Raw genomic sequence first — 13,982 nt, 5'->3', positions numbered from 1 at the left:
TACAGTTAGAACTATCTATGGAATCTTAGGTATCAAAATTTGGATATTTGTAAACCAAGAATAAGAAAATAAGAATAATGGAACTTTCTTTATCTCGTCATTCTGCTCATCAATAGAAAAAATTTAGAAAATATTTTCTTATTTTTTTTCTTAATCAAAGAAAAACAAACAATTCTAATTCTATAAGGTTGAATAAAAATTTGGTTTACCCTTTATTTAAATTAAATTTAAATTTTAGTAAAATTGCTATGCTCAGTGTGTGACTCGTTAGTTTTTTCTTTAGAATTGAGAATTGAAACTGAAAAGAAAAATAGGCTGACCACACTATAAACTTAATAACTATCAAAACTAAAGAAACTCAAAACTCATAACCAACTTATTGCTTCGTATTGTCGAGATCCCAAGAAACAGTCACTATATGACTGAATCAACCATATAGTTGTAGCAACTGAAATCCTTTTCATAAAAAAGAAATCTGATTATGAATTGTGAAAAAAAAGGGATGTGGAAAAAGGAAAGGTGATAGAAAGAGAGAATAAAGATCTAAATGATATGAAATGATATATGATTCCCATATGTATGGTTTATCAAGAATTAACCCATAAAAAAGGCAGTGTTATAAAGCATCAACATTAATATACAATAAAACAATATACAATAAAAATATAATAAAATAATAATATAAAGAATCTAATCAATATGGATAATATAGTCTATTATATATGTAAGTATGTAATTAAGATAGAAAAATAAAGAATCTAAATAATAGAAAATAGAGAAAAATTTAATTGAGCTTCGGGTTAAGAAAAACTGAGGAGATTGACTCGGAAACAAATAACAGATTCTGTTGAGAGCTCCATTGCAGAGTTCAGGCCTAAGTATTAATAGAGAAGTTATGGGAACGATGGAACCTGTGATTACATAGGATTTTCTTGAAAACGAATCAATCCTAAGGATTCATTGGGTAGGATGGCGGAATGAACCAAGAAAAAAATGGATTTCTTCTGAATGGTCATGAATTGACCCTACAAATGAAGGAGGAAAGAGTTAATATCTGCCCGCGAAACCTTTCTTTATTTTTATTTCATTTAAGAATTTCATTTATTGGATGACTATTGGCGTGATTCAATAGAGGTAAAGAAAAATACTTTAGAGATTTTGCTAAAAGAAAGAAGCATTATTTTTCTTTATATATATAATATAAAAATAGAATATAAAAATAGAAAAATAGAATATAAAAATAGAAAAAAACACGCCTAGTTATCTAGTTATATAAGTTATATATACAGCCTACCTATGTAACAAATTAAATATAAAAAAATTAGTATTTAGTATATTCTTTCTTTTGTCTTTTGATAGAATAAAATACATATTTCTATATAATATTAATTTTATTGAATCATTTAATTCGCGAGGAGCTGGATGAGAATAAATTCTCATGTCCGGCTCTGCAGTAGAGATGGAATTCAGAAACAACCATCAACTATAACCCTAAAAGAACCAGATTTCGTAAACAACATAGAGGTAGAATGAAGGGAATATCTTGCCGAGGCAATCATATTTGTTTTGGCAGATACGCTATTCAGGCACTTGAACCTGCTTGGATCACAGCTAGACAAATAGAAGCAGGGCGAAGAGCAATGACACGATATGCACGTCGTGGTGGAAAGATATGGGTACGTATCTTTCCCGACAAACCTGTTACTGTAAGACCTACAGAAACACGTATGGGTTCCGGCAAAGGATCCCCCGAATATTGGGTATCCGTTGTTAAACCGGGCCGAATAATTTATGAAATGAGTGGAGTATCTGAAGCTGTAGCCAAAGCTGCTATGGAAATAGCTGCATGCAAAATGCCTATACGAACTCAATTTGTTATTTCAGGATAGGTAAACAAAAGTAAAAGAAGAAAAGGAGTATTAAGAATAAAAAAACCACGGATTTATTTATCTCTGGACAGACAATATTTCTTTTTTCCATTATCTTGAAATAAGAGATTAAAATAAAAATGATATGATTCAACCTCAGACCCTTTTGAATGTAGCGGATAACAGTGGAGCTCAAAAATTAATGTGTATTCGAATCATAGGAACTGGTAATCACCGATATGCTCATCTTGGCAATGTTATTGTTGCTGTAATCAAAGAAGCAGTGCCCAACATGCCTCTAGAAAGATCAGAAATAATTAGAGCTGTGATTGTACGCACATGTAAAGAACTCAAACGTGACAACGGCCTGATAATACGATATGATGACAATGCAGCGGTTATCATTGATCAAGAAGGAAATCCAAAAGGAACTCGAATTTTTGGTGCAATTGCTCGAGAATTGCGACAGTTGAATTTTACTAAAATCGTTTCATTAGCACCCGAAGTCTTATAGATGAAAATAGGATATATCCTATCTTTCTATCTATATATAGAATAGAATATTAGAATATCTGAAATAGATCCGATTAATAGATTGTGTGTGTCTCATGTATATATTTGAAATTTCTAATAATTTTTGAGAATCTATAATAATTAAAAAAAAAAGAATTCAACAAAAAATAAAACAAAAAAGAAGCATGTTGACTATATCAAAATTAGGGGGCACCGATAACTATAGTTCATCATGGGTAGGGACATTATTGCCGATATAATAACTTCTATAAGAAATGCTGACATAGATCAAAAGGGAAGAGTTAAAATAGTATCTACTAATATCACTAAAAACATTGTGAAAATACTTTTACGAGAAGGTTTTATTGAAAACGTTCGAAAACATCAAGAAAGTCAAAAAAATTTCTTGGTTTTAACCTTACGACATAGAAAGACTAGGAAAGGTAATAAAATCAATTTAAAGCGTATCAGCCGACCTGGTCTACGAATATATTCCAACTATAAACAAATTCCTAAGATTTTAGGTGGAATGGGAATTGTAATCCTTTCTACTTCTCGAGGTATAATAACAGATCGAGAAGCTCGATTAGAAAAAATTGGAGGAGAAATTTTGTGTTATATATGGTAATTCTCCTAGGATACCCTAAATTTATCTCGAACTTACTATTTGTAAAATCGAGAGGGGAAGTGAATTATAGAACTCTTCCTCTATTAGTTAATACTTAAAGGGGGTTCCCTGGAATGAAAGAACAGAAATTGATTCATGAGGGTTTAATTACTGAATCACTACCCAACGGTATGTTCCGAGTTCGATTAGATAATGAAGATCTAATTCTAGGTTATATTTCAGGGAGAATCCGTCGCAGTTTTATACGTATACTACCCGGAGATAGAGTCAAAATTGAAATGAGTCGTTATGATTCAACCAGGGGACGTATAATTTATAGACTTCGCAAAAAAGATTCGAACGATTAGATCATTCTTTTAAACATTCTTTTCGTAGAGATATAATTCAAAGTTCAAAAATGCAATAAACTGATTTTTGTTTAAAAAAAAATTGATTTAGAATGAAAGTAAGGAATGATAAATATGAAGATAAGGGCTTCTGTTCGTAAAATTTGTGAAAAATGTCGCTTGATTCGTAGGCGGGGGCGAATTATAGTTATTTGTTCCAATCCGAGACATAAACAGAGACAGGGGTAAAGAACTTTTTCATTTTTCTTTTGAAAAGAAAACCCATGTACATGTAAAAATAAATAAGAAAGGATTCGTTTTCATATGAAATGGATATCTCCGTCTCTTTCTGTAGATTTATGATTCATTTTTCTTTTTATTTTATTCTTATAAATTATAAATATAATCTAATAAAATATGACAAAACCTATAGCAAAAATTAGTTTACGTAAGAATGCACGTATTGGTTCAAATAAGAATGAACGTAGAATACCAAAAGGAGTTATTCATGTTCAAGCGAGTTTCAATAATACTATTGTAACTGTTACAGACGTACGAGGTCGGGTGGTTTCTTGGGCTTCCGCAGGTACTTCTGGATTCAGAGGCACAAGAAAAGGAACACCCTATGCTGCTCAAGCTGCAGCATTTAATGCTATTCGTACATTAGTTGATCAGGGTATGCAACGAGCAGAAGTTATGATAAAAGGTCCAGGTCTCGGAAGAGATGCGGCATTACGAGCTATTCGTAGAAATGGGATACTATTAAGTTTCGTACGTGATGTAACACCCATGCCGCATAATGGATGTCGCCCCCCTAAAAAAAGACGTGTGTAGAAATAAGAATTCAATAGATTCCAAGAGAAATAAATGATTCAATGATTCTGATCCAATAATTCTAAATAAAAGAAAAATAATAGTATGGTTCGAGAAGACGTAGTAGGATCCACTCGAACACTACAGTGGAAATGTGTTGAATCAAGAGTAGACAGCAAGCGTCTTTATTATGGTCGTTTCGTTCTGTCCCCGCTTATGAAAGGTCAAGCCGATACCATAGGTATTGCCATACGAAGGGCTTTACTTGGAGAAATAGAAGGAACATGTATCACACGTGCAACATCTGAAAATGTGCTGCATGAATATTCTACGATAGCAGGTATTGAAGAATCAGTACATGAGATTTTACTCAATTTGAAAGATATTGTATTGAGAAGTAATCTTTATGGAGTTAGGAACGCATCCATTTGCGTCAGGGGTCCCAAATACATAACAGCTCAAGATATCATCTCACCACCTTCTGTAGAAATAGTTGACACGACACAGCATATAGCTAACCTGACAGAACCAATTAATTTGTGTATTGAATTACAAATTAAGAGAGATCGCGGATATCGTATGAAATCCACAAATGACTCTCACGATGGAAGTTATCCTATAGATATTGTATCTATGCCTGTTCGAAATGCGAATCATAGTATTCATTCTTATGGGAATGGGAATGAAAAACAAGAGATACTCTTTATAGAAATATGGACGAATGGAAGTTTAACTCCTAAAGAAGCACTTTATGAAGCTTCTCGTAATTTGATTGATTTATTGATTCCTTTTCTACATGCAGAGGAAGAGGACATGAATTTCAAGGAAAATGAAAACAGATGGAATCTACCCCCTTTTTCCTTTCAAGACAAATTTACTAATCTCAAGAAAAACAAAAAAGGAATTCCATTGACATGTATTTTTATTGACCAATCAGAATTGTCTTCCAGGACCTATAATTATCTCAAAAGATCCAATATACATACATTATTGGACCTTTTGAGTCACAGTCAAGAAGATCTTATGAAAATGGAATATTTTCGCACAGAAGATGTAAAACAGATATTGAGCACTGTACAGAAGCATTTTGCAATAAATTTACTTAAGAAAAAGTTATAAATTTAAATCCATTGGATTCTTTTCATTTTTTCTTTTTTAGAAAGAAAAAAGAATAGAATAAGTTTTGAATCTCCGACACAGTCCATATATTTGCAGAATAGATCATAAAAAGATTGATGTATCTAAGGAAGATCCCCTTCTGGATCTTCCTTAGATATCTATGTTGTGGTATTTAACGGTTTAATCAATTTGAAAAAGACCTAAAGTTAAGGATTTCTCAATAGGTAAAGTTGCTCCAATCCCTAACCAAAGAGCTACTGCGGTACCGATCAAAAAGACTGTTGTGGCTACTGGACGACGAAATGGATTTTGGAATTTATTGACATTCTCCAAAAAAGGTACTGTCAATAATCCTAGTGGTACTGAAACCATTAAAAGAACACCCAATAACTTATTGGGTACTGTGCGAAGTATTTGAAATACGGGAAAGAAGTACCATTCGGGTAATATTTCCAACGGAGTTGCAAACGGATCCGCCGGTTCACCGATCATTGACGGCTCTAGAACTGCTAAGCCCACATTACATGCAATAGTGCCTAGAATTACTACTGGAAAAATATATAAAAGATCATTGGGCCATGCAGGTTCTCCATAATAATTATGTCCCATCCCTTTAGCTAATTTAGCTCTTAATACAGGATCATTCAAATCAGGTTTCTTTGTTATTTGGATAGGTGAATTCTTGTGGATCCATCCCCCAAAGGAACCGGACATGATAATTTTTTATCATCCGGCTCGAGCAAGAATCAAAAGAATCACAGAAATAGATTCATAGAACATAAATAGGTCCATAGAACCATAGAAGATCTATATTTCATACATATCTACATAGATAATGTAGAATGATTCTATGTAAGAAAAGATTTCTAAAATGACATTTCCTCAAGTTTCAACGATTCATTATTCATTGCAAAGAATTCAGTTCTCACAACAAAGAAATGCTCAATATCCAAGTCAGCTTACAAATTAGATCATGATCAAGTGCTTTTTGGATTGTCTCATGTCTTTTGATTAGTATTTATCCCCACAATATCTTGATTGTATTCCATACAAAAATACAAAATTTTTACTTGTTACTAATAAAATCTTAGCCCCTGTTCTTCCTTAGATCCCTTTTTTCACTCCGATAGTATCATAGATCAGGGTTGATGCAGAGGAAATGAATGCATCTACATACTATAAAAACTTACTAAGATTACTATCCAATTAGACTATCAAATTAATTTTAAGAAAAATTACTAAAAAAAAGAAAAATCAAACAAAGTGAATAAATAGAACATTAGATCATTCCACATCACTTATTATAGGGATCTTACGGAGACTTTTCATGCATGACAAGATTCGGGTATGATCATAGAAAATATTCTCCTCAAGCGAACCGGCCTATCCTATTATCCTATGCTATATAAAGGGATTGACGTGATGTTATGGTTGGATGCGGAGACACATTGGGTTGTGAATTTCAACATGGCGGATAAAATCATATATCTGCACGGGCCAATCAATAGTTCAAGTCACACACTCCCATAATCCATCCTCTGTTTAGGAAAATATACTTCAACTATTCTATTCGTATCAAATAAAAAATACTTCAGAGTTGAATAGAAGTATCCAAATAACATGCTTTATTTTTAAACAATCCATATTTGTAGCAATGAAAGACTCTTGTCCCTCCCCGATATGATAAATTACAAATATCTATGATCTACCTTTTCTATAAAGGACCCGAAATACCTTGCTTACGTATCATTGGAAAGTGCATTAACATAAATACGGCAGTAAGAAGAGGTAATACAAAAGTATGTAAACTATAAAAACGAGTCAAAGTGGACTGGCCCACACTAGCACTTCCACGTAATAATTCTACCAAAGGTGATCCTATTATAGGAATAGCTTCAGGCACACCTGTTACAATTTTTACTGCCCAATAGCCAATTTGGTCCCAAGGCAAGGAATAACCAGTTACGCCAAATGATGCGGTCAATACAGCCAGAACCACCCCGGTAACCCAAGTTAATTCGCGAGGTTTTTTAAAACCACCCGTAAGATACACACGAAATACGTGCAAGATCATCATTAGAACCATCATACTTGCTGACCATCGATGAACTGATCGAATTAACCAACCAAAGTTGGCCTCAGTCATTATGTATTGAACAGAAGAAAAAGCCTCTGTAACAGTTGGACGATAGTAAAAGGTCATAGCAAAACCCGTAGCTACTTGTACTAAAAAACAGGTAAGCGTAATCCCCCCTAGACAATAAAATATGTTGACATGAGGAGGAACATATTTACTAGTTATATCATCTGCAATCGCTTGAATCTCGAGACGTTCCTCGAACCAATCATATACTTTATTGAGATAGGTAATCCAAGAAAGACTCCCCCTCTGAGAGCCGTATATGAGAATTTCATCTCGTACGGCTCAAGCCAAAACCCACAAATACTAGTTTCAACGGATATGGAATATTTTATATAGAGTTTCAAACTTCTTGTGGTTTAGCCGCTTGACTCGATTTGACCCAAAGATACGAAGTAAGAAAAATCCGGAATCTCTTCTTTGTGATGATAGTACCAAGAAATAAAATCTCAAGTTGGCTCATCCATCTTTTTTTATGTTAATCGTGACAGGCCTCTTGAATCTTCTCTTCCCTATCTTTTTTTTGATAGGAATTCTCTTGTTGAGACCCTATGAATCAATTGAAACCTCAGATTCATACTAGAACCACGATGATTTAAGAAAACCAAAGCTAAACTCAAAGGGTTTCTGAGTAAAAACCATTTGATCATCATTTCTTCAATGAATGTAATAACTCAACAAAATCTATAGAAAGAGGTTTCTTTCGGAGAAAAAATTGTTTGATTTAGAAAAAGAAAATACCTTTTTTCCATTTTTTTAATCCGGTTGCGAGGTCTGAATAATAGGTATGAATCATAGTTCAAATATTTCTTTTCTTGATCTATTCTATATAGTCCGTGCTCCAGAGACTACAATAAATATCTGACGGTAGAATCATCTTGATAGAGATGACAAATCCATTCTTTGTATTATCAATAGGATCAATTATAACAAGTCACACGCTCATATTCCGGAAATGAAATATCGAAACAAATAAATTTCACGATCGAACTACCAGAATGGTCTATAAATCCAAGTCTTAAGTAATCTTAAGTTAAATTCTTAAGTATTTTATTAAGTATTTTAATATTTTAAGCATTAAGTAAGTATAAGTAAAATAATCTTTTTGATTGAAAAACTAGGATTTCCTAATTTTTATGAACCTAATTAATTGAAATTCCATCCAGTAAAACAGATGAATTATAAATTTCTAAAATAATAGATAGAAATATTGCAAATAGAGCCATTGCAACTCCCATAAGTGGTGTAGTCCCCCACCCTGGAGCTACTTTTCCATATTCCGAATTCAATGGTTTCAATAAACTCCCTACGCCAGTTCGTCTTGGCCCAGATCTAGAACTACTCTCAATGGTTTTTGTAGCCATAAATCCTCTTTCATCATGGGTTGAAATCTGTTGACTTTGTATACTATTCCGTTGTAGTTGTAAATAAACGACATTATCGTGATCTTGAAATTATCGAAAAAATGGAAACAGCAACCCTAGTCGCCATCTCCATATCCGGTTTACTTGTAAGCTTTACTGGGTATGCCTTATATACCGCTTTTGGGCAACCCTCTCAAAAATTAAGAGATCCCTTCGAAGAACATGGGGACTAATTGAAGTAATGAGCCCCGATATTCATATTGGGGCTCATTACTTCAATGGAAATAATGAAAAATCATTTTGTTTTTTTAGTTGGAACTTTAGGTGGTTCTCGAAAAAAGATAGCGAAAAAAATTATCCCTAAAGTCGAAACTAAAAGAAATGTATAAACCAATGCTTCCATAGATTCGATCGTGGTTTACAATTATAGCTTCCACACCTATTCATTTTGGATCATTTACTAAATAAATTCTAAAATTAGATTTACTAATTTACTATTAGATTACTAATTTACTATTAGATTAATATAGTATATATATATATAGATATATATAGATAATATAGATAGTAATATTGAATATGAAATAGATATTGAATATGAAATAGATAATAGATGAAATTAATATAGAAAATAATAGAAAATTATAAAATAGAAATCTAATCTAAATCTAAATTTCTATACTTTAAATACTATTTAAATACTAGAAGAAAATAAAAAAATAGAGGCAAAAGATGGTAAAGGAATTTTGTATTAGACTGCCTGTCTCCTTGTAGTTGGATCTCCAAGTTTTTGAAATGCTCCAAATTCCACTTGAGCATCCAAATCTGGATCAATACCGGCAAAAACATCTCTGAACAAGGTTCTGGCGCCGTGCCAAATATGTCCGAAAAAGAAGAGCAAAGCGAACGTAGCATGCCCAAAAGTGAACCAACCCCTTGGACTGCTACGAAAAACACCATCGGATTTCAAAGTAGCCCGGTCTAATTCAAAAATTTCACCTAATTGGGCACGTCTAGCATATTTTTTCACAGTAGCAGGATCACTATAAATGACCCCATTGAGCTCGCCACCATAAAATTCAACAGTTACCCCTACTTGTTCAACACTATACTTGGATTCTGCCCTTCTAAAAGGAACATCAGCCCTCACAATTCCGTCTGCATCTACCAAAACTACTGGAAATGTTTCAAAAAAGGTAGGCATACGACGTACAAAGAGTTCGTGCCCTTCTTTATCTCTAAATATGGGGTGCCCTAACCACCCAACAGCTATTCCATCTCCGTTATCCATTGAACCTGCTCTGAATAATCCTCCTTTCGCCGGATTATTACCAATGTAATCATAAAAAGCTAATTTTTCGGGAATTTTAGACCAAGCTTCCGATAAGCTCAGATTTTCGGCTAGTCCAGCCCCAACTCTTCGATAGATTTCTTGTTGGAAGTACCCCTGATCCCACTGATAACGAGTGGGGCCAAATAATTCGATTGGGGTAGTTGCTGAACCATACCACATAGTTCCAGCAACAACGAAAGCTGCAAAAAAAACAGCAGCAATACTACTGGAAAGGACAGTTTCAATATTACCCATGCGTAATCCTTTGTATAGACGTTGAGGCGGACGGACACTAAGATGGAATAGACCCGCTAATATGCCCAATGTACCTGCTGCAATATGATGAGAAGCTATTCCCCCCGGAACAAAAGGATCAAAACCTTCCGCACCCCATGCTGGATTTACAGATTGTACTTTTCCAGTTAGTCCATAAGGATCAGACACCCATATTCCAGGACCATATAAGCCTGTTACATGAAATGCACCAAAGCCAAAGCAAGCGATTCCTGAGAGGAATAAATGAATTCCAAAAATCTTGGGCAAATCCAAAGAAGGTTTTCCCGTACGTTCATCACAGAATATTTCTAGGTCCCAATACACCCAATGCCAGATAGCTGCCAAGAAGCACAAGCCAGAAAACAAAATATGTGCCCCTGCCACGCCTTCATAACTCCAAATGCCCGGATTCGTTATAGTTCCTCCCGAGATACTCCAACCCCCCCATGAATTGGTTATTCCTAAACGAGTCATGAAGGGTATAACGAACATGCCTTGTCTCCACATTGGATCAAGAACAGGGTCAGAGGGATCAAAAACCGCTAATTCGTATAGAGCCATCGAGCCGGCCCAACCAGAAACCAGAGCTGTATGCATTATATGGACAGAAAGTAATCGACCGGGATCATTCAATACAACAGTATGAACACGATACCAAGGCAAACCCATGTAAATACCCCTTTCTGAAAAAGAAATAGACATTATGTAACTTTATCGCATTGGAAAAGACTAGACCATGTATTTCACCTGTTTGGTAGATTTTGTATAGGAAAGGATTACTATTTCTTTGTATTCCCTTCTTTTATTTTTTTATTTTTAATGAAATAGAATAGAAAGAATTTGAAATAGAGAGAGGAGAGAACAATTCTATTTCTTTCTATTTAGAAGAACAAAGAGAAACAGATCATATTCTATACCCGATAAATACCAATACGCAATGGTAGGATTTTGAGGGAAAAAATGCATAGATACTCTTTTCGAATTTGAAATCATTCGAACAGTTGGCTGATTCGATTGATCCCGTTCATCAAAATTTTTATTTATTCATTCTGTCTTCCTCTATGAACCTTCTACTCCTGTATATTCTATACTATACATTCTATATATAATAGAATATAAAAAATATAAAAAATCTATAATATAAAATTAAGAATAGAATAGAATATTATAGAATATAAAAATATATAAAAATGGAAAATAAAGAGAAAAAATAATGAAGACAATAAAACCATTGTTACGTTTTCATATTAAAGTAAAGTATAGTACTTCATTTTTTTATTTATCTTAATGCCCATTGGTGTTCCAAAAGTGCCTTTTCGGAATCCTGGAGAGGAAGATGCAGTTTGGGTTGACGTATAGTGCGACTTGTCAGACATATTGGTCATATGGTATTTCCCCGTTATCTCCCCCGATCGAGTATTCTCTGTTTCGCCCAATCCAATAAATATATATTGGATATTTTATTGATTGAACCATCAATAATTTGGAGCGTGAAGCACAATAATTCCTATTGGGGATCAATATTATCAATTCAAATAATTGATGGTTTACTTGGACTGATAAAATAAAGTATCCAGGCTCCGTTCATATAATACCAAATTGGAAATGGTAAGAGTAATAATGGGAGTGTAAAATGTAGTAATAGAAATCATAAATATTAAAGAAATAAATGAAATAAGAAATAAAGAATAATAATATAATAAAGAAAGATAAAATAGAAATTTCATGAAATTCTTCATAAATTTGAGATTCATTAGTAATTAAATAGAATATGAATATAATATAACTTACTATAATAGAAAGATAATAGAATCTTAGAATAGAATATATTATTAGAATATATGATGATTATGATTACACAATTACCGCTTGTATAATATAGAATAGACTCTTTTTACTATAGGGATAATATCAAACTACCTACCAATGAAGTAGTATGATTAATACATCAAATATTTTGGGGAAAGGTATGAAACAATTGAAAAAAAAAAGAAGTGGTACTGGAAACATTTGACCTATATGCGCAAATGGAATTCGGGCAATTCTTCCCCCGGAGTAGAACAAGAACCTAAAAGAATTGAAAGGGCCCATTCAGGAACAAGAAAATTACATCGTAATTTGAATTTCGATGAAACAATACATCAATGAGAAGTTAGTTCAATAAGTTCATAAAATTCTTTTTGATTTTCTACATTATAGAATAGAGGTAAGGGGAAGGGGGCAAAACTCATTAAAAAAAAGAAATAGGATTGGAATCGACACATTGATTTTTTTTCACAATTCTTTTGAACCGTATGCATCCAAAGGTGCACGTACGGTTCCTCAGGGATACAATTTTGTCCTAATCAACCGACTTCATCGAGAAAGATTACTTTTTTTAGGCCAAGAGGTTGATAGCGAGATCTCGAATCAAATTGTTGGTCTCATGGTATATCTCAGCATAGAAGATGATACTAGGGATCTTTATTTGTTTATAAATTCTCCAGGTGGATGGGTAATACCAGGAATAGCCATTTATGATACTATGCAATTTGTGTTACCAGATGTACATACAATATGTATGGGATTAGCCGCTTCAATGGGATCTTTCATTCTGGTCGGAGGAGAAATTACCAAACGTCTAGCATTCCCTCACGCTTGGCGCCAATGAGTTTTTTTTATTTGATAAAAAAAAAAAAGAATACTATGCCTTCGCTGTATCGAATATGAATCAAATAAAGAATAAGTAATAATAGCATGGCACTTCGAGTTCGATATGAACAAACCATTATTGTTTTTTTTTATAACATGAGATTTTGTATCGAAATAGTAGTATGAAAGAAGGGTTATTCCCAATTTGATTTTCTGTGTCAAGCAAGAGTCAATTTCAGCGTCACAAACCATTATTCTTCCACAACAGAAGTCTCTTTCTTATTTTTATGTTATGAGAGGAAATAATAAAAAAAAGGAAAAAATCATTTTTTCCTTCTTAGATCTTATCAAAAAGAAACTTTGGGATTGCTAAACCACAAACGAGATAAATATATAAAGCAACAGAACCATCATAGTATCTTTTTAACTACTACGAAAGGAAGGGTGGTAAATGGATCATTTAATGATTTGGATCATATAGGTTCTATTTCTTCTTTTTGATAAAAGAAATTATATCAAAAAAAGAAAATCCATTGCAGAGCCGTATGCAATGTACAAAAGATGCCTGTACGGTTGTTTAATTCTATTTTTTATTGTTATTTTGATTCCCCTTACTTTAATCCATCCAATCGTGCGATATATAGATAGAAGAACCATTCATGATGTTCTATCAATATCATCAGGGTTATGATTCACCAACCTGCTAGTTCTTTTTACGAGGCACAAGCAAGGGATTTTATCCTGGAAGCAGAAGAACTATTGAAGCTTCGCGAAACTCTCACAAAAGTTTATGTACAAAGAACGGGCAACCCTTTATGGGTTATATCCGAAGATATGGAAAGGGATGTTTTTATGTCAGCAACAGAAGCTCAAGCTCATGGCATCGTTGATCTTGTCGCGATCGAAAATGAAAATACAGGGAATTCCATATAAATATATGAATTCCTTTTAAAAATTCAAAATTTAGGTGT

General features: G+C 33.4%; 15 protein-coding genes across 15 annotated transcripts in view, besides 1 other annotated feature; 10 read left to right on the top strand and 5 right to left on the bottom strand. All coding sequences in view use genetic code 11, as the record gives it.

The window, feature by feature from the left end:
* Positions 1-64, top strand: part of rps3 (ribosomal protein S3) — a 657-nt gene extending 593 nt beyond the window's left edge. Inside the window, exon 1 of the mRNA in view lies at positions 1-64. This exon is cut by the window's left edge and continues 593 nt beyond it. Coding sequence (YP_006073304.1) covers positions 1-64 — 64 coding nt within the window.
* Positions 1-13,982: part of a sequence feature (large single copy region (LSC)) that runs on past both edges of the window.
* Positions 249-1,889, top strand: rpl16 (ribosomal protein L16). Its single transcript has 2 exons — positions 249-257; positions 1,491-1,889. The coding sequence occupies exons 1-2, from the start codon at positions 249-251 to the stop codon at positions 1,887-1,889; spliced, it is 408 nt and encodes a 135-aa protein (YP_006073303.1).
* rpl14 (ribosomal protein L14) lies at positions 2,014-2,382 on the top strand. Its single transcript has one exon. The coding sequence runs from the start codon at positions 2,014-2,016 to the stop codon at positions 2,380-2,382; it is 369 nt and encodes a 122-aa protein (YP_006073302.1).
* rps8 (ribosomal protein S8) lies at positions 2,614-3,009 on the top strand. The gene has a single exon. The coding sequence runs from the start codon at positions 2,614-2,616 to the stop codon at positions 3,007-3,009; it is 396 nt and encodes a 131-aa protein (YP_006073301.1).
* On the top strand, positions 3,123-3,356 carry infA (translation initiation factor 1). Its single transcript has one exon. It carries the CDS (start codon positions 3,123-3,125, stop codon positions 3,354-3,356), a length of 234 nt encoding a protein of 77 aa, YP_006073300.1.
* rpl36 (ribosomal protein L36) lies at positions 3,471-3,584 on the top strand. Its single transcript has one exon. It carries the CDS (start codon positions 3,471-3,473, stop codon positions 3,582-3,584), a length of 114 nt encoding a protein of 37 aa, YP_006073299.1.
* Positions 3,753-4,169, top strand: rps11 (ribosomal protein S11). Its single transcript has one exon. It carries the CDS (start codon positions 3,753-3,755, stop codon positions 4,167-4,169), a length of 417 nt encoding a protein of 138 aa, YP_006073298.1.
* rpoA (RNA polymerase alpha subunit) lies at positions 4,254-5,267 on the top strand. The gene has a single exon. It carries the CDS (start codon positions 4,254-4,256, stop codon positions 5,265-5,267), a length of 1,014 nt encoding a protein of 337 aa, YP_006073297.1.
* Positions 5,448-6,795, bottom strand: petD (cytochrome b6/f complex subunit IV). Its single transcript has 2 exons — positions 6,788-6,795; positions 5,448-5,931 (listed from the first exon to the last, which is right to left on the bottom strand). The coding sequence occupies exons 1-2, from the start codon at positions 6,793-6,795 to the stop codon at positions 5,448-5,450; spliced, it is 492 nt and encodes a 163-aa protein (YP_006073296.1).
* On the bottom strand, positions 6,982-8,353 carry petB (cytochrome b6). Its single transcript has 2 exons — positions 8,348-8,353; positions 6,982-7,623 (listed from the first exon to the last, which is right to left on the bottom strand). The coding sequence occupies exons 1-2, from the start codon at positions 8,351-8,353 to the stop codon at positions 6,982-6,984; spliced, it is 648 nt and encodes a 215-aa protein (YP_006073295.1).
* Positions 8,550-8,771, bottom strand: psbH (photosystem II protein H). The gene has a single exon. The coding sequence runs from the start codon at positions 8,769-8,771 to the stop codon at positions 8,550-8,552; it is 222 nt and encodes a 73-aa protein (YP_006073294.1).
* Positions 8,873-9,004, top strand: psbN (photosystem II protein N). The gene has a single exon. It carries the CDS (start codon positions 8,873-8,875, stop codon positions 9,002-9,004), a length of 132 nt encoding a protein of 43 aa, YP_006073293.1.
* Positions 9,067-9,174, bottom strand: psbT (photosystem II protein T). The gene has a single exon. It carries the CDS (start codon positions 9,172-9,174, stop codon positions 9,067-9,069), a length of 108 nt encoding a protein of 35 aa, YP_006073292.1.
* psbB (photosystem II 47 kDa protein) lies at positions 9,523-11,049 on the bottom strand. Its single transcript has one exon. It carries the CDS (start codon positions 11,047-11,049, stop codon positions 9,523-9,525), a length of 1,527 nt encoding a protein of 508 aa, YP_006073291.1.
* On the top strand, positions 11,668-13,944 carry clpP (ATP-dependent Clp protease proteolytic subunit). The gene is made up of 3 exons: positions 11,668-11,736; positions 12,728-13,018; positions 13,693-13,944. The coding sequence occupies exons 1-3, from the start codon at positions 11,668-11,670 to the stop codon at positions 13,942-13,944; spliced, it is 612 nt and encodes a 203-aa protein (YP_006073290.1).

This window comes from Phalaenopsis equestris, chloroplast (genome assembly GCF_001263595.1).
Source record: "Phalaenopsis equestris chloroplast, complete genome".
Classification (NCBI taxonomy): domain Eukaryota; kingdom Viridiplantae; phylum Streptophyta; class Magnoliopsida; order Asparagales; family Orchidaceae; genus Phalaenopsis; species Phalaenopsis equestris.
Note: the sequence above shows the minus strand (reverse complement) of the source record. Positions and strands in the feature narration are given on the sequence as shown.